Consider the following 18,572-nt stretch of genomic DNA (forward strand, 5'->3'; position numbering starts at 1 on the left):
GTTAAAGGCACTTCTGTCTGTGGTTTCCTGACTGACTTCAGTCCCACACCCACAGTGTGTGTTTAATGGTACCTGTGTTTCCCTTTAGGTTGGATGTAGATTTCTTTTCTCTCCATCCTGCTGTTTAGGTTTAGCATTTTAAAACTTTATTCTTTGCTTTATTCCAGTAAAACAGAGAAACCTGTGCGTTAGCTGAAAACCACAACTCTGGCATCCTGTCACAGAGGAGGGTTTGACTGTGAACGGTCAAAGTTTTCATATCACCGAGAGTAGGATGAAGAACACATCTGTGCTGTGGCTGCTCTGTAAGTACACTGTAATGATTATGTATGAAAATTTGCTGATTCTCCACCACAAACATCCAGGTTGGTGTAGAATCAGAGGGGGATTAGATCAGTTTTCATCTGGGGGAACGAGAAGAAGAAAGAGGGTCAAGAGGAACGCAACAATCTTTAAAACAACAACTAACTAAAGTAAAAGATGGAATCAAAATGCTTAATATACATCCACATTTCCTTATAAGTGTGCTTGTTCTGCATCAGTGTGTAACTCACCACTGGTTACCTGTTGTCTCTGGTAAATATCAAACTCAAATGAACCTGAGTGTCATTTCTCTTTAGTTCTAATCTCGCTACTGAGCTGCTCAACAAACCAAGGTCAGTAACCTTCTTCTGTCACAGTTTAAACCTGACATAAACGACACATAAAGTATTTTTTTATGCTTTGCAGTAGCATGATGTGATAATCATTACAGTAATTTATCACTGGGTGTGGTAATGTTTGACCTTATTATAGCTTCAGTTGCACTAAATCATCCAGTATTTGATGTTAACCACCATTATCTGACACTTATTGAGTGATTGTTATTGAAAACAAGATAATTTAGTTTGTTTACTTGATGTATATCCTCCTCACAGCTCGTCTGACTGTGAGTCCCAGCAGCTCTCAGCTGTTTGAAGGGCAGTCTGTGTCTCTGAGCTGTGAGGAGGACAACAGCTCTGCTGGATGGACTCTGAGGAGAAACACAAGCAGAGACACCGGAGCTGAGTGTGACAAGTGGGGAAAGCCAGCTGGTTCTTCCTGTAACATCAGCGGTGTCCTCTCATGGGACAGTGGAGTTTACTGGTGTGAGTCCAGAGAGGGTCCCATCAGTAACATGGTTAACCTGACAGTCACTGGTAAGCTGAGTGTGTGGAGTTAGTGTTGATGAAGCTGTGTGTAAATGGATGAAATGCTGTAGTTTGTCTCTGTGTTGAGGTGGATCAGTGATCCTGCAGAGTCCTGTCCTCCCTGTGATGGAGGGAGATGACGTCACTCTGCTCTGTAAAACAAAGACCACTCCTCTCAACCTCCCAGCTGCTTTCTATAAAGATGGCTCCCTCATCAGGAAGCAGCCTACAGGTCACATGACCATCCAGCATGTTTCCAGGTCTGATGAAGGCCTCTACAAGTGTGACATCAGCAGTCATGGAGAGTCTCCATCCAGCTGGATCACTGTCACAGGTGAGGAGCTTCACTCTGATTTCACCTCTTTTTTCATCCACATATTAACCTGAACATGTGAGATTCTCTCTGCAGGTAAACCTACAACCGCAGGCTCTCTCTTCACCTCTACAACCCCACCCCCAGCTTCAGCCAATCCAGCCGACCTTGTGTTGAGAGTTTTCTTCTACCTAGTCGTTTTCACTCCATACTTCATCTCCACTCTCCTCGTGGTGTCTTTGTATCAACACAGAGCCAAAGGTAACAGTCTAAATTACCTTGATTACATACTGTGGTCAATTCAACGTAAAAAAGTCTAATTGCGTGCTTTTTCTTTTCGTGCCCTATCCTTGTGGAACAACCTCCCTCAAAATATTAGGCAGGCATCTGTTCACATCTTACATGTCTTAAGTCTTTGTCTTTTAGTTTTTAAATTCTTACTGTTTTTAACTTGTAGTGTGTTTTTACTTGTACTGCTATTTATCCCTTTTATTTATTCATCTTTTTAGTTTCAAATAGCTGTTCAGCACTTAAAAGCGCTTTATAAATAAAGTTATTATTATTATTATTATTATTATTATTATTAATTACCTCATCTAACAGGAAATGATGAGCTCATCTCTAAGGTAACAGCCCCACCTACTCAGGCTGGGCAGAGATCAGCTAAGAACTTGGATGACATCGTGGCGGTCACCACTGAGCATCACTTCTGAGCTTCAGATACTCAGCTCACGACATCAGATCACTGTGATTGAATTATATGGGAAATCATTGCTTTAAGGTGGAACTAAAATGTAAGATGTGCACACTCTTTATTTTAGTGCAATTTAAGATGTATTATGTATTTACAATATAAAATGTAGTGTGTTGCAGAAGTCAAAGAAACTGCTATCTTTGTGAACTGTTGGGTTATGTTTATAGAAGTTTCTGGTATCCTCTTGAAACTTGGGATCACAACAAAATGTGTAACGTTTAACCAGATTTCTTGAAAACCTGATGAATCTGCATCATTATCTGGCAAAGATAACATATAAACAAGTGTGACAGCCAAAGAAAGACTTAAACTCCTGCCCTCCCACTTTCAGGCCACCTTATCAGACTTCACACAAGAAGAATCAAGGCTTACTGAAAAATGTGATTTAAATGTTTAATATATTATTACTACATTATAATATTATTACTATTGTTATTATTTATATCTATTGAAAGAGTTGTTAACCAGAGACTTGACTAACAGTGTCTAAATTCAGAAACAGGTAAACAGCACACCTTAAAAACAAAATCAAACAAAACATTTATTTTATGTATTTACAGCAAACGTATTTAAAAGAAAGTATTAACTGGATAGAATTTTGAGTGGTAGATTCTCCCTGCCACATGATGCATTTGTTTCCACCCATTGGGGACACTTGTTAGCACTCATCCTCCAGCTTCATTGTGCTAACGTGTTTATAATACCAGGCAGGACACAATTATTTCCCAACTTCTACAACACTTCAAACATTGGCTGCTCTTTAGTTTTGTTCAATGGAGCATTTCTAACTTTCAGTGATGGCACATTGTTCACGTTTGTAAAACCAAAGAAGAATTTGTATCCACAAATGACTAATGATGTACTTAAGTGGGGGGATACTTTGCTTTGTTCCTTTGTCTTATGTACATTAGAACAACAAGAATAACAATGACAATAAAAAGTAACACAGCACACACAGACACATCATCTATATTTGAAGGAGACCTGTCCTCATCCCCTCTGTCCTTGTCTCTCCACATCTGTTTGTCCTCTTCATCCATGACACCTGCAGAGCAGACACAATGTGAGGACCGATGTAACAGTTGTGTCGTTATTAATTTAGTATTGTAACACTTTGAAACATATCAACAGCTCATTTAGAGGCTTTGGGGCACATGAGAAGAAAAAAATCAACCAAGCTGAATTTTTTTGTATTTGTTGATATCCTTTTCCGAATGTGCCTCAGCTCAGCAGGAAGTTAGTGAGTTAGAAGTGAGTTTGAAAGCACAAGAATCAGAGATGAGATCATCTGGTGATGCTCTACTCATCCTAATAACCTTTTGTGTTATTTAAGGTTATGTAGGACAGCAGGTGCAGGTTTCACTGGGGATTTTGTAGCACTGTGGTACAATTAGGCTGAGTGGCTGTTAGATAAATTCCACCTCTATCAACAATCCTAACAAGCAGACTCACCTGATGCTGTGATGTTGAGCTTGAATAAGCACTTAAGCTCATCAGTGCTTTTGCTGAATAAAATCCAACACTGGTATGTTCCTGCATCACTGACGCTGAGGTTCTTTAGAGTTACAGAAACGTCTCCATCCTTCATGGACGGCTCTCTCAGCTCCACTCGGCCTTTAAAGGACTCGTGCTGGTAGTTTTCATATGCGCGCCCATTTCGGAAGAAGAACACGTACTCGTTGGACTCAAACTCAGGTCGGCGCCACTCCAACACAGCAATCTCTGAATCTGCTGGATGATGACACTGAAGAATGGCATCTTTTCCAGGCTCCACATTAACCTCTGTAGGATCTGAAGAAACACTGACTGTTTAGTGTGAACGCCAGGAGAAACTAAGGGAAACAGACAAGATGTATACAAGGCAAAAATCCAGAGTTTCTGCCAGTTTTGAGGCACTTTGTTTCTGCATACTTTTTCAAATTATTTTTAAAGAATTTTTAAAATTTTTTTTCAACTTTTAAAATGTACAAAGCAACACTACCTTTATTTCTTATTGAACACCACTGACACATCTACCTGGGTTTTATTAGGCGTGGCCAAAGTTTCAGATTATGAGCAATGTTTTTGCTTTCACACTTTCATTCTAGCAGTTTCTTGTCACGGTCCTGGGTCGGTGACCCAGTGTTTTGAGTTTCTTGTGTCTGAGTTTTGTATTATGATCTTAGTTCCCTTTGTTCCCCCAGTTTATTCTTTAGTCCAGTGTCTTAGTTTGGCTTTCTTGTATTGTCTTTAGTTCTCTGAGTATTTAATAGCTGCCCTCTGTGTCTCTTTGTTGTTGTTCTGTGTTTCTTAGTTGCTCTGTCTCCCCTAGTCTAGTTTGCGTCTGTGCTACTTCCTGTTTTACTTTGAAGGTCCATGTCTCTTGTGAGTGTATTCTACTTTGCTCCCTCGTCTCATCAGTTCTGATTTCTCCCAGCTGTGCTCCCCTTCTGTGTCTCATTCCCCTCGTTACTTCCCAGTGTATTTTAGCCCTGCGTTTCCCTGTGTCAGTGTCGCGTTCTCCCTCATGCTGTGTGTGATTCTCCCCGTGTCTCCTGGTATGCATTATGATTAGTTTTCCCAGTTTAGTTTTGTATTGTTTGTGATCTGTTTTCCAGCAATAAAGCTGTGCTTTTGAGTTCAAGTTCTGTCCCCGTGAGTTTGCGTTTGGGTCCAATCCCTGCCTGCCACACAGCGAAACATGACATTTCTGGTTTCATCTGCTTCAGACTCTCGAGGTCACCTGACTGTATTTTCCACTCAAAATGAGCCCTGCTGCCTGCACCAATCAGAGATGTTATTGGATGATGACGATGATAAACTTGTGATTAAAAAAACAACACAAAAAAACAAAAATGTGAGAATAAAATGCAAATCTGCTGCAAACTTAAGGTGGACACTAAAGTGTGGTAATCGTCACCTCTGCCTACAGCCCACCTGACTGTAACACTGACAAAGTCAAGACTTTCAAACTCTTGATTTTGTTGTACGTGTTTACAGTGACAGTAAAGGTGAATGAGTTTAAGAGCACAGTCACAGGGACACGAGGCCGCTGCATTAATAGCAGAGTAAAATCTCACCTGTACACACGAACAAGAGAAGGCAGGCAAACAGCAGAATCCAGAAGAGCATCGCAGATGTTCCTGAACACATCTCTCATCGCTCTACAGATCCCAGATCAGGTTGTTAACAGAGAAGCTGAACAAGCTATGAGCCTATAACACCCACAACACCCACTTCAAGTGGGTGTTTCCTTCAAGGAGATTTATGAGTGGCGGACAGTCACATGACTTACAGGGATTTTTTTTTTTTTTTTAAATAAGATTTCCAAGCTCACATCAAGCCCTCGTGCCAAAACTAAGTTTGAACTTATTTGCCAATTAAAGTCTTTTGTTGAAAGGATTCCTGAACTGACCGTTCATCACTGTCCATCGTTCATCACAGAAACATAAAAAAGAAGAAATCTGTCAAACTGAAACCGCTGAAGGAGAGCATGAAACCATGACTGTATCATGTGACGTGGTCTCATTCACCACAGAGTAAAGCAAGTATAGATATAGAAATGATCAAAGTACTTTAGGTATACAGTGCTCATTCATTAAAATATTGCTATATCATTACTATTTAAATATTTAGCAACTTTAAATATTTAAATAGTGTAGATATAGAAATATTTTAATGAATGAGCACATTGTAGTTATTATGCTTTGTGGGATTTTTATAGTGCTATTTTTAGTGCTTTTCCCCCCACATGTAATTGTCAATAACAGCTCTGAGGTTTCCTGTTTCTGATGAAAGTTTCCCTGCAGTGTTAATAAGACAAGTAAGGAAAGAAATAAGTTTTACATAAGTGTCTGTACAGACAGTAAATATATTTTTTATTGTTCTGTTCACCTGTGTACTCTATTTGTAGTTTGATTAGGTTAATAATTTAGTAGTTTTGTAGCTGTAAACATCCTGACATGTTGGTTTTATGTTTTCCATGACTGACGGCTTTGTGGTTAATCATGTGCATCTTCCTCTTCTGTCCTCAAGTCACTCGACAGCTCTGACAAACAGAAGCTGTCAAACTGTCACTGTGAGCCATATTTTAGACCGAGCTTCAGTTCAAAACAATTATAAATATTATTTGACTACAGTATGGATGCAATGCAATGTTTTAATGATGTCAGTAAGTTTCATGTTATTTATAGTTTACTTCTAAGTGTGGTGCTATGCTGTTAACGCTACAGGAGTGAGCTTTTTTACAGGGTCAGTAACCTTTGATCTCACTTTTAGTTTTTCTTTTGTGTTCATGGTTTTCAGACAGAAGTCTGATGGAAAATGTAGATCACTGTGGTCAGAGAGAGAGAGTTAGGGGACTCCACAAAGAGTAAAAATAGCTTGACCTCAGCCACAGACTGGAAGCAGCAGGAACTTCTTTCAGTGGTTTCAGAACAAACTGTGTAAGTGTGCCATTTCAGGAAAGTTAAGGACCTGGGCCTCCTACTTACATCTGCATTATCACACCTGGTGGATATATTTAACCTCTTTCACAGAACAACCTGTTAATTTCCTGTAATATTAGTGCCGCAGAAGAGTAGTACAGTTATATACAGTTTTGGTCAAGTTACTTGAAAAAAGTAAGTAGTAACTAATTATTGATTACTTCCCCCCAAAAGTAATCCTGTTACTTTACTGATTGCTTATTGCTTATTTTCAGTAATTAATTACTTAGTTACTTAGTTACTTTTTAAAAACCCAATTTACAACCTGAATAGGTAATAAAGCAATAGATCTTTCTGCCCAATTCTACTTTTTCTGCAAAATCAATAATATTAAATGTAATCAAATGGAAAAGTTCTTTTAAATTTATTTTATTAATTTTAATCTTTTAACTTTATGCATCAAGCAAAAATTAAATTATATGCAACATTCTCTGACTGGAAGAAATTTGTTTAACATTTAAACCTATTTCCTGCACATTTCAGCACATAAAATAAAATATTTTTTGTGTTTACACTCACTCTTTCAAATAGATGCAAGTAAAACACAGCAGAAAATAAATAAAATCAAAGACTCAGCGGTCCTGTTGCTCTATTTTCACCTGTATAGCAGGCGGAGGTTTACCCTGGTGCAGGCGTGCCGCAGCGGTCAGTTGAAGAATCCGCGAGTTTGTCTGTGAATTTCCCATTACATCGTAGCGCACTCGGTGTTTGCTCGGAAGTTCAAGGTTTTTTTATTTTTTGCTGTAAAAAGAAGTTTTCTTCCCACGCAGTGAACAGCGGACCCTAATGTTTTTGTCACTTTTTACGGAATCAAACTCAAAGTAAGGTCAGTACTTCCACGCTTTAAACGCTGCACGCTCATACTCTCTCCCGCACTCAATATATTATCCATTGTTGATCTGCACACAGCTGTTGCCACGAACGTCGCACTTGCTTACGTCATTGTCATGAGACACTCTCGCAAAAAAACTCACGGTTTTTGTAACACAGCAACGCAGCGTGCTTACGGGAGAGTAACGGTAATCTAATTACCGTTTTTGCAATAGTAATCCCTTACTTTACTCGTTACTAGAAAAAAGTAATCGTATTACAGTAACGCGTTACTGTCCATCTCTGGTTATATATATAAAAAGAAGAGCGATTCCTGGGTGTGTGTTGAACTAACCTTGGTACCTCATGGTGACTCACACTCACACTCCCTCCATTGCTGAAGCAGTTGCAAGAACCTGCAGCGGCAAAGTGATTGGTGAGTGTCATGGTGGGAACCCCCGAACCAGATGGTGGACACCAGAGGTGAAGGCAGCCGTCACGCTAAAGAAGAAGAAGAAGAAGAAGAGTCTTATTGGGTTTGGTTAGCCTGTGGGTCTTTGGAGGCAACTGATGGGTACCAGCAGGCAAAAACTCACGGTGTATAGTGGGAGTGGGTTGGGTTAATTTAATTATTTAAAGTGGACATAAAAATGAGCATATCCAAATATTAACACATTTCACATGAAACACCAATAGAAGTAAGTATGTAAACACTGTAAAGAGGAATAATATTTACTGGTGTTACATGGATTAGTATTATATCCATTCATACTTTGTAGGTAAAGTCACCAGCTTGCAACCTTCTGTCTGCTGTGCCGACCATGGTCTCGTGCTGCCATCTACTGACACTTAAGTGCAACAACAGGCTCATGTTCACATCTCTGGTGGTCCTAACCGGGTCCAACATGCTCAGTGACATCACACAGGATCAGGTGTGCTCAGCTCTTTTTTTTTAAAAAAACCCTCACACCTGTTTTCACCAACAGAGAGTGTCACCAAAATCCAACCTCAAATATGTGTTCACATTTTTGATTTAATTAAAGTAATATACACTCACTGGCCACTTTATTAGGTACACCTTCCTAGTATTGGGTTGGACCCTTTTTTTTTTTTTTTTTTACCTTCGTACTGCTTTAATTCTTCGTGGCAGAGATTCAACAAGGTGCTGGAAACATTTCTCTGCAATTTTTGGTCCATCACTTGCTTCCACAATGGCCCAAAGGTGCTCTATTAGATTACGATCTGGTGACTGTGGAGTGTGGGCTATTCAGTGAACTCATTATCATGTTAAAGAAACCAGTTTGAAATACTTATTGTGTTAACCTGCTGGAAGTGGCCATCAGAAGGTACACAGCAGTCATAAAGAGACGGACATGGTTGGCAATAACTGTACAAAAGGCCCCGTAGTTACGGTTTTATTCTGTTCAGTTGGTAGTTTCACCTGTAGTTTCTTAGAGTGGCCAGTAGAGGTCACCCCACCGCTTTGTATGAGAGAGACTGTGGGCAGGGAGAAACGTGGGCAAGGCACCTGAGCGTTTCTGCTCCAGGTTAGCAACAGAGAATTGGTCATTCCGTGAGAAGTGTGCGTTAATGAGCAACGTAAGTTTGTGATGTGTGAGGATGTGATGATAAGATGTGTTTGGGACTGTAACTGAGGTTAGGGGGAAATGTTTCTGTTTGTGCCACTAGCGGGTGCTAAGCTAAGCTAAGCTAACTCTCCTGCCGTGTGGTTGGGTATAACTGTGTACTGGGTTAGCTCTCTCAGTGGGTCTATACGTGAGTCGTGGGTAATATATGGCCTATGGTATTAAAGGGGATGTTAGTTTATTTCCCACCAGTGTTTATGTTGATGTACTCTGGAGTTATTGATGTGAACACTTTAGTAATGTAGTATTTTCTTTCTGTTCCTTTCAGAGACCACACACACACACATACCCACGCACCTAAACCTGTATGCAATACCTGCTCCTCTGACAGTCCTTGGTACCTTCAACTGTGTGAAGTCAATGTAAGAGTCTGCACTATCCTCGGTGTCTTCATTGTCTCCCTTCTGAACATTCATCCGGGCCTTGAGCAGTGTTCTGGCCGACACTCCGGGGAGTGGTAGCTGCAAATCTGAGCTAGCCCCTTACAGTCCTCCCAGTCCAAGCTATCTACCCAACAATAACACTCAGGTCGGCTGTGATGTTTAAATGATACTCATTGTGTTTGTCAAGAAAATCCTCCACACGTCACACCACAGGCTGAACTGTTGGTGGAAAGCAGGATGGATTCATGCTTTCATTTTGATCCTACTATCTAAATGTTGCAGCAGAAATTAAAATAAAAGAGCGTGTGGAGACGATTCAGCACCTACAACTCAGAAGAAGATGTCAATGGAAAAGAAGGCCAGGTCAAGTGGAAACAGTTGAGTGTAACGAGTGTTTGTTTGAGGTCAAATGCAGTCTGGAGGAGAGGGGAGAAACAAAAGCAAATATGTGCAAAACATTCATGTAAATCTTGAAACCAGCACATTTCATCAGACTCTCGTTAGCTTTTAATGACTGACTTGGCAGCAACACACACACACAGACACACACACACACACACAATGACATCTAGTTTGAGGAAAACTTCTGTTTTCACATGCAGGACATTTAATCAGTTCAAATCCATTATTTACATTATGACAGTGCATGTGTAAGATGACAACCTCAAAGCTGACAGTCAGAAAAAAAAGAGAAAGAAAAAAGAAAAGACAATAAACAGACAGAGCTGAAGTAGGAAAGCACAATCGATCGATAACTGCTGCACCTGTAAAGAAAAAACACATACAAGAAAAATCAAACAACACCTGGAAGAGAAAGAAAATATGAAAACGCACAACTACACCAATCATCACAATACACCAATGTGTGTGTGGTAAATCACAGTATTGATGGAAACATTTGCTGAATGCAGAAAGAGAAAAGACATGAAAAACAACATTAGGGAGATAAAACAGACATTTCAAAGTGACCTAAAAACAACATCATCAACCAGAGAAAGAAAAAAACAGTAAAAGCAACATGAAAGGGCACGCTTTGCAAAGTCATATGTGGAGGGAAACCGTAACCTCAGACATGCTGAATGCATACGATGTAAGTACAATTCCTCCAGTTTCATATGCAAAAAAGAATTATTGAGCTACCAGGCTTTATAAATATTTACGGTAAAAACGGAGCGTTCCCGCTCCAATAGGCCTTAAGGGACCAGCAGTAACTTTTTATGTAGACATGTCAGTTACATCAGTGGAAAAGGAAAGTGAAAAGGACATATCAGAAAGAGGTGTTTGTGTCGACACAGATCACCTGACCTGATGACAGATCAGGACAGATCAGGAACAGGACCTTGCTCCTCTCTAGGATCTCCTTGTAAACTGGTTGTTGACGCTGAAGTCTGCTCCTCTCAGCTCCCCGTCGAGGCTCTTTGCCTCTTTCTGTTCAAGATGTTCAATTTTGACTCACAATTTGTCACTTTGGTCCAGACGCGTCCCTCCCAGAAAATGGGCACGATGGAAGCTGATGTTTTTTATGGTGTTCTCCAGATATTTAGGTGAGCCTGAATAGACCGTCTCACCCTTCATGTTATGTGCCTGGAGCTCAATATAAGCTTATCTGATTTTCTTCCAAGAGCCGGGTCATCCCCTCTGTGAATGTTTCCACCTGCTGCCGGCTGATTGAAATGTTTGTCATGAATGTCGTGCCACCACGTGTGATACTGCCAAGCTTCTTGTCGATGTCTCACATGAATACAGCAGCATTTTTTTCACCCTTTAGAAGTGCAAAATATTCCAGTTGCCTTCTTCTTTTTTCTGTACACCAAAATCCCAACAGCAGCAACAATGAGAAGCAGGCTGGAAACTGATAGCCAACTAAAGGGCCAACAGATCCATCCTTCTTGTCTGCATCCTTCCTGGCTCCTTGTCTTTGAACTGCAGGAGAGAAACAGGTGTGAAGTGTGTCAGGTGTGTGATGAGTGAAGAACAGAACAGCAACCAGCTTCACTGTAAGGCTGTTTCCTGATTCTCACTGAAAACCTCATCAATACTCAAATAAATAAATCTACTGTGGCCTGAACTGGTTTAATGATCTTCTGTATGTAGTCTGCCGCACACAGAGTTTCAGAGTGACCACAAAGTGACTGAAAAGCTCTGACGATGCTTACTCTGTCAGCTTATCTCTTTTGTTCTCGCTGTGATTACTTTCAGGGTAACACTCATGTTAAAGCACTCAGGTTAACACAGTGGTGGCCAGCCAGCTGGGGCCGTGGGTTCTTGGCAGCTTCCTCCCACAGTTGAAAACATGTACAGGTTATGTTAACTGGTGAGTCTAAACTGGTGTTGATGGTTTTGTGTCCGACTGGTAACCTGTCCAGGCTGTACCCATCTCTAGCCCTCTGACCTTGAATTTGATAAGTAAAAGTGTGCTGGGTTAAATCTCACCAGCAGGTGGCGATATTGCTTTGTCTGTTCATAGGTTGCACTGTGATAACCAATCAGGGCTTAGCAGAGTCAGAAGCAGGAAATACTTCTCACATGTGCGCTCGTGATGGTTGAAGAGTCATGAATGAACCCAACTCCATCCTTATTTATGACTTTGTGGAAAACACTGCCCGTGAGTATTTTGAACAGTTGACATGTTTTCAATCATTATTTTTTGGTACTTCACAAACAATTGTGATTTTTATGGAAGTTAATTTTAAGAAACAGGCTACTATGTAACTTCAGGTCTCATTGCACCTTGTTTACTTTTTATCACTCAGCTGTAAAATGTTCATGGGGGATTGTTGTGGACACTCAAGTTTGTGAATGTGATAACTTGAGAAGGAAGTGGAATTAAAAATCAATACCATAGGTGCAGATACTAAAAGGTGGGGATCTATGATGAGTTTGAATGTCAGTGACCTTGACCTCAAGGACAAGGTCAGAGATCAAGTTTTCTGACAACTTTGTGAATGCACTAACTCGAGAAGGAAGTCTCCTCGGTACTATAGCTGATACCATAGGTGTAGCTACTAAAAATCTCAGACAAGTATAAATCTCAGGCATATCAACCTTAAGGTCAGAGGTCAAATGAAAAAAAAAATCCTGTCAGGTGATGTAGGATATTGAAATTGATACCAGAAGTGCATCAACCCTGAGGCTGAGGTATATGTTTGATGATGTCTGTTAGTTTTACTATTTGCTTTTTGAAGGGCCGTCTTAATAAAGTAGACAACACACCTGTCACTGGTCAAAGAGCTGTCTGTCTGCTTAGCTGTGCTTCACACAGTAGTAGCAGAACAGGAGGAAAGTGGATAGATGCACATATCTTGGCATTGTTGGAAGTTGATATTTTACTTAAGTTTAATAATCATAACAATATATACCTGAAGCCAGGGCATCACTAATAAACTGGATGAAAGCAGGAAGAGCGAATTCTTACTCTTGATTTAACTGGCTAGTCTTGCTCATTGAGGGACAAACTGATAAAGAGGACACACTCGAGGCTTCACCTCACCTGCAGGTGTAACTTTCAGCTTGGTTTCCTGCTTCATCTCAGATCTCTGGCTGTGATCTGTTTCATATGAGATGTGGCACTCATATGTTCCAGTGTCATTAACGGTGACGTTGTGAAGAATGATTGACATTTTTCCACTTTTCATGTTTGGGTCTTCCAGCTCCACTCGACCTTTGAATGATTCATGTTGGTATGTTTTGTAAGGACGATCTTCCCGGTAAAAGAAGCCATAATCATCTACTTTCAGGTCACTCTTGGTCCATTCTAACCGTAAGATGTTGCCTTCATGGGGACCCTGACAATCAAGAGTTGCATCCTCTCCAACCTCCACTTCTTTCTCTTCTTGCACTAAAAGAAAAGAAAAGAATCCAGAAATACTACACGCCCCAAATTATAGTTGGATTAGTGTTGTTGGTTAGTGCATTACAATCATTCTGGACAGGCTTATATTTGCTACTTACAACCAGCACACTGTCACAGCCCCATTTTTCAATAATCCCAAACCTCATTTAAGTAAAACTTTGGGAAGATTATGGAGATCTGCCAGTAGAAAAGTTTAAAGGATGTTTGATGTGGCTTGGTGGTGGAGTGGTTAGTTCTGTTGTCAAACAGAAAGAAGATCCTGGGTTTGAATTCACTAGCTGAGGCCTTTGCATGTGCAGTTTGCGTATCCTCGCTGTGCCTGCATGGGTTCTTTTAGTAAATTAATCATCCATCTACCACTGATGCACTGCTTGCTGCTGAAAGTACACACACACACACACACATGCTTGTGTGTGTCTTTGCTTAGAAATCTTCAAATTCTGCCCACAAATGCAAATATGTGAGCACAATCCAAATGCAAATCAGATAACATTAGCTGTGACCACAGAGTGAATCTATACTAATAGTAGGCCGACTAGAAAGGGAAAAAAAACCCCACAGCTGTTATTTTTCGGGGAAGTTGGCAAAGCACTGACGAGAAAAATACTTAAATTTAAATGTCTCACCTGAGGAAAAGTTAAAGTGCTGAAGCAAACTAAAACAATCAAGAGCAGTGAGTATCTGTGATTTAGGGCTGTCACTAAATCAGGTTTTGTGTGTGTGGCTAAAAGGAGACTATAATGATATTATTGGATGTGTGCTGTAGAAAATTTTAAAAACAAAATAGCATCAGCTAACTGTTGTCTCCTTTTAGTAAATTAATTATCCATCTACCACTGATGGACTGCTTGCTGCTGAAAACACACACACACACACACACACACACACACACACACACACACACACAGCTTGTGTGTGCCTTTGCTTAGAAATCTTCAAAATCTGCCCACACATGCAAATATGTGAGCACAATCCAAATGCAAATCAGATAACATTAGCTGTGACCACAGAGTGAATCTATATTAACAGTAGGCCGACTAGAAAGGGAAGAAACCCCCCACAGCTGTTATTTTTCGAGGAAAGTGGCAAAGCACTGACGAGAAAAATACTTTAAATAGTTTGAGGTCACGGGCCTCACTGTGGCAGAGGAAATCACTTTAATGAATCCATTGTTACTATGCTGTAAAACATTCCAAACAAAAGCCTTTTTGTAACAATATTAACTTTATCAAACTGTTGTTTTAAGTACACAATAAAAATTAAACTTCAAATAAAAATGTAGATCACAGGTTATTGTGACAACATTTTCTAGTGAAGGAAAGTTAAAGTAGAAATAAATAAATAAATAAATAAATGAATAAAAACCTTGGCAACATCAAAGAGTCAGTGTGCCTAAAACTAAAATTCCCACATTTCTCTGATCGCCTGTGAGTCACTGTCTCATATTATCATGTTAACAGCACATACTGCACGATTTCTCTGCAGCACAGAAACATGTGGATCCACTGGTAACCAACTGAAATGTACAAATGTAACATTACCATTTCAAAAACATGAACCCTTTTCCACAGAAATACCATTAAATAATAACAATGTAAACATGCTCTTTTCACTCACATGTAGACGGAAAAATGAGGAGGACTTGGAGAGTGTTCAGCTGTGACAGGAGGCTGTAGAAAATGGAGTGATTGTAGGAAGCATTAAGCTTTCACATGAATCGGGGGGGGCAGGAAGGAAAGTAATGGTTAAGAGAACGTGAGATCACACTTATTTAATGCTCTATAGTAAGAAAAACACAAAGACAAAGCTGCTCACAGTGATGAACATGATATGATATAAAAACTGCAAAACATTAGGAATATGACATACAGTTTAGATGATGTCACTCATCTCAGGCTTTTTACAGGAATTTGAGCTGCTTTTGAGCAAAGGCAGCAGGGTCACGTTGGCTTCTATAGATCTGGTGCTCAGGGCCTCTGTGCTGTGCTTTAAGATGGCCATTTTCTAGACACTAGTAAGATTTCTTCGTTTTGTCCTCTGCCTGTGTGTCAGTGGTAGACTGCATGATTTTGGATGTTCCTGTTTGGTCTCATCTTCAGAGTCACTCTGTCAGCTCATCTTGGAGTATCATCTTCCTGATTTATTCATGGATGCTGTCCTGATGGCTCAGGTCTTATTCCCAGTGTTGTTGCTGTATTTTTAAAAATGGCACAAAATATGAAAAATAGAAATTCCTCAGGAGGAGGAGGATGGATCTTGGTGTGTGTGTTTTTTTTTGTGTGTGTGTGTGTGTGTGTGTGTGTGTGTGTGTGTGTGTGTGTGTAGCTTTATCTTAAAATGACGAAGAACAGTGCCGATGCTTTTGTAACTGATGGTGGCTTCTCTGTTTGTCTGTGGCATCACTGAGATGGTCGTGTCTCTAACAGGCCTGAGGGAGGAAAGAGAGCAGAGGGGCGTTCACACAGTTTCACTTCTCTGTTGTTAACGATTGTGATTGGCTCATGTTGGTAAAATGACTCATTCCTGTTACACCAAAGAAATGTGGGTACTAACCATTAAGGACTCTTTGGAATTTGTGTTCACAGGTTTTTCAAAGTTACAGGCCCTCAGAGTGCATTGGAGAGGGGTTTAAACGCTCAAATTTTGACAGCATTTTTGATTCCTCATAAATTGATAAGTTATTCACAGAAACATTCACAACAGTAGTCAAAGCTGGCACATTTATATTTGAGGTTCATTCATGTGCCTCATGAAGACTCTGAAACTGTCTGACAGACGTTTGGGGATTTTTTTTTTATTTTTTTTTTCTTCACTGTGGTGAAGAATCGTTTTCATCACTTTCCTTTCTTCGTGTTCCTCCTTTGTTCTTTGTCTTTGGCTCTTCCACCTTTACCTCTCCACGGTTCTGCATCAGCATCAAGCACACCTGTGGTTCATCACCCCAACTTTCCTCCTCATGAACACAAAGCAAAACCAGAACTGTTTGTTTATTCTGCATCGATCTACAGCCCGATCCATCCAACAGTGTCTGTGGAAGTTTTATTCCTCTGATGTTTTTTCCAACTCAAACCTGAGTGTTATTTGTCTTTACTTCTGATGTCACCGCTGAGAAACACAAACCTTCTGCCGTCACAGTTACTTTCAGCTGCTCACTATTTTACCACAGTGGAAACTTCCACTTTTTTTTCATGCTAGATGCCCTTTGACACGACGCCCACAGGACTTCTGTCTCTTGAGTGTTGTGGTTCACATTTGCCTAATAAGTGAAGGCTGTTGACGTGAACTACAACTTTCTAAGTGCCCAGTTCTGTTTTCATTCTTCACTGTAGTGTGACACAATAATAGCAATCCAATAATTGATCCATGGAGCCTGCTGAAGGTTTTGCTGAACCTTTTCACCCCTTTACTCTTTTTAAAGCTGCAGTTAAACAAAATTGTGCCCCAGTTTTGGGGGATTGTACAGGTTCCTCCATCACCCTCACTAACTTGAACTGGAGAACTGGATGAAAATTAATATCTAATGGACTTCAGACTGTTCATAATTGTGCACTTGTTCATGTTTGACTCTGCCTCATTTCACCACAATTCTGTGTGGAACAGAAATTTTTGGTTTTTGGACAAGGTCAGCAAATGCTTGAAGCTCTTTTTAAAAACATATTTAATTGTAGAATCAATTAATCCATTTTGTGTGATCTGGCACCATTTGATTAAAATGACTGATAGAAACACTTCAAAGTTGTTGGTTTTATAACAACAAAATACTTCAGTTGAAACAGAAATCACAAAAATAGAGAATAAACCTGCTCATATTTGACTCCTCTTGTTTTTATTTGTATCCAGTGCTGTGGGTGGATAAGATTCCTGATTGTCTTAAACTTTGACATGAAGGCGAAATGCTGCGTAACAATAAAGTGTATTCCAGATGTGAACACAAATAGCTTTTTAAGCAGATGTTTGCTGTGCTTGCACTACTTCCTTTTCTGGAAATGTATAATTTGAGTTGATCTTAATGAACCACTGGGTCACTCTCCAGGGACAGACTGGAATCAGAGACATGTGGAGACAGTTCATTTCCAGGTGGGGGAGTCGGCTTGTTTCCACAGCATTCATGAAAGATGACCACAGTCCTGTTCCGCTTTTTGTCTACAACAGGAAATGGGCGTTTCATCTCTGAAACATTAATACACAGGCAGAAGATCCACTGAAACAAAATGTTGAAGCAAAGCAAAACTAGGTCTTGATGTAGATGTAGGCTGATTATTTCTTGGTCACTATTTCTTTAGTTTAAAGATAAAGATAAAGATTACCTTTATTAGTCCCACAGGTGGGAAATTTGTTAATTTGTTTTTACTTTTATTCACTGAAATGCATCAATTTAATGTGTCTAACTCAAGTAATACCCTGTCCTGATGTCCTAGATCCTCCCAGCAGAGATGTGAGCAGAGGAGGAGACATGCGGCTCTTCTGATTCCTTCTTTTTCAATCCCTCCATTTAAAAGCACAAGTTCACACTGCAGTAGTTGTGCGTCTTAAATATCTGCACATCCTCTACAGAGAAAACAACTGTGAGTAAGAGGGACAGCTCCATTTAAAATGTATTTATACTTCAGTTTATGTAATATATATTGGGACATTTATGTATAACAGCTATTTTGTGATATTTTGTATTACTGAATATGACACTTTACCTTGTTTGTTACTGTTCTTATTTATTGGAGCACCTGTCATCACATACTTTCCTCTGGGATTAATAAACTATTCTGATTTCTCTGAATCTCATTTATGCTCCAGATCAGTTTGCAGACACTGAAAGCACAGTAAGGTGGTTTAAACGATTCAAACTGCTGCAGATGATCTTTACCTCAGATTCTTAGTACAGAGAGTTGGAAGGAGAGGATGCCTTTATTAGCTATTTCTATTTTACACGTTTTACTAAAGGCTATTCTATGATATAAAGCGCTAAAGCACAGATGTGGATTGTTGTTATTACTGTAGAGTCTTTACCTTACAATATAAAATGCGTTGATGCAACCGTTGTTGTGATTTGGTGCTATATATCGTATTTTTCTGACCATAAGGTGCAATATCAATTAACAGTCTATTTTCATACATAAAGTTGAAACTAAACAGTAAGATAAGTCAAACGTTATTCAACTCATTCACGTGTTGAATTCTCTC

General features: G+C 39.8%; 1 protein-coding gene and 2 long non-coding RNA genes across 4 annotated transcripts; 2 read left to right on the forward strand and 1 right to left on the reverse strand.

The window, feature by feature from the left end:
• Positions 1–2,680: 2,680 nt before the first annotated feature.
• Positions 2,681–8,001, reverse strand: LOC120436434 (butyrophilin-like protein 3). 2 transcript variants are annotated; one of them, XM_039607445.1, is made up of 3 exons: positions 7,868–8,001; positions 3,689–4,027; positions 2,681–3,281 (listed from the first exon to the last, which is right to left on the reverse strand). In XM_039607445.1, exons 1-3 carry the CDS (start codon positions 7,878–7,880, stop codon positions 3,100–3,102), a joined length of 534 nt encoding a protein of 177 aa, XP_039463379.1. In that variant the 5' UTR covers positions 7,881–8,001; the 3' UTR covers positions 2,681–3,099. The 2 variants fall into 2 exon arrangements, with proteins under 2 accessions (XP_039463379.1, XP_039463378.1); XM_039607444.1 differs by lacking the exon at positions 7,868–8,001 and adding an exon at positions 5,296–5,452.
• Positions 8,002–8,200: 199 nt separating this feature from the next.
• LOC120436478 lies at positions 8,201–9,900 on the forward strand. The gene is made up of 3 exons (XR_005610474.1): positions 8,201–8,444; positions 9,427–9,686; positions 9,827–9,900. It is a non-coding gene; the product is annotated as an uncharacterized LOC120436478 (long non-coding RNA).
• A 1,840-nt stretch (positions 9,901–11,740) lies between these two features.
• LOC120436461 lies at positions 11,741–18,225 on the forward strand. The gene is made up of 3 exons (XR_005610445.1): positions 11,741–11,855; positions 12,009–12,146; positions 17,813–18,225. It is a non-coding gene; the product is annotated as an uncharacterized LOC120436461 (long non-coding RNA).
• The last annotated feature ends 347 nt before the right edge of the window (positions 18,226–18,572 follow it).

The sequence above is a fragment of the Oreochromis aureus genome, linkage group 3, assembly GCF_013358895.1.
Source record: "Oreochromis aureus strain Israel breed Guangdong linkage group 3, ZZ_aureus, whole genome shotgun sequence".
Classification (NCBI taxonomy): domain Eukaryota; kingdom Metazoa; phylum Chordata; class Actinopteri; order Cichliformes; family Cichlidae; genus Oreochromis; species Oreochromis aureus.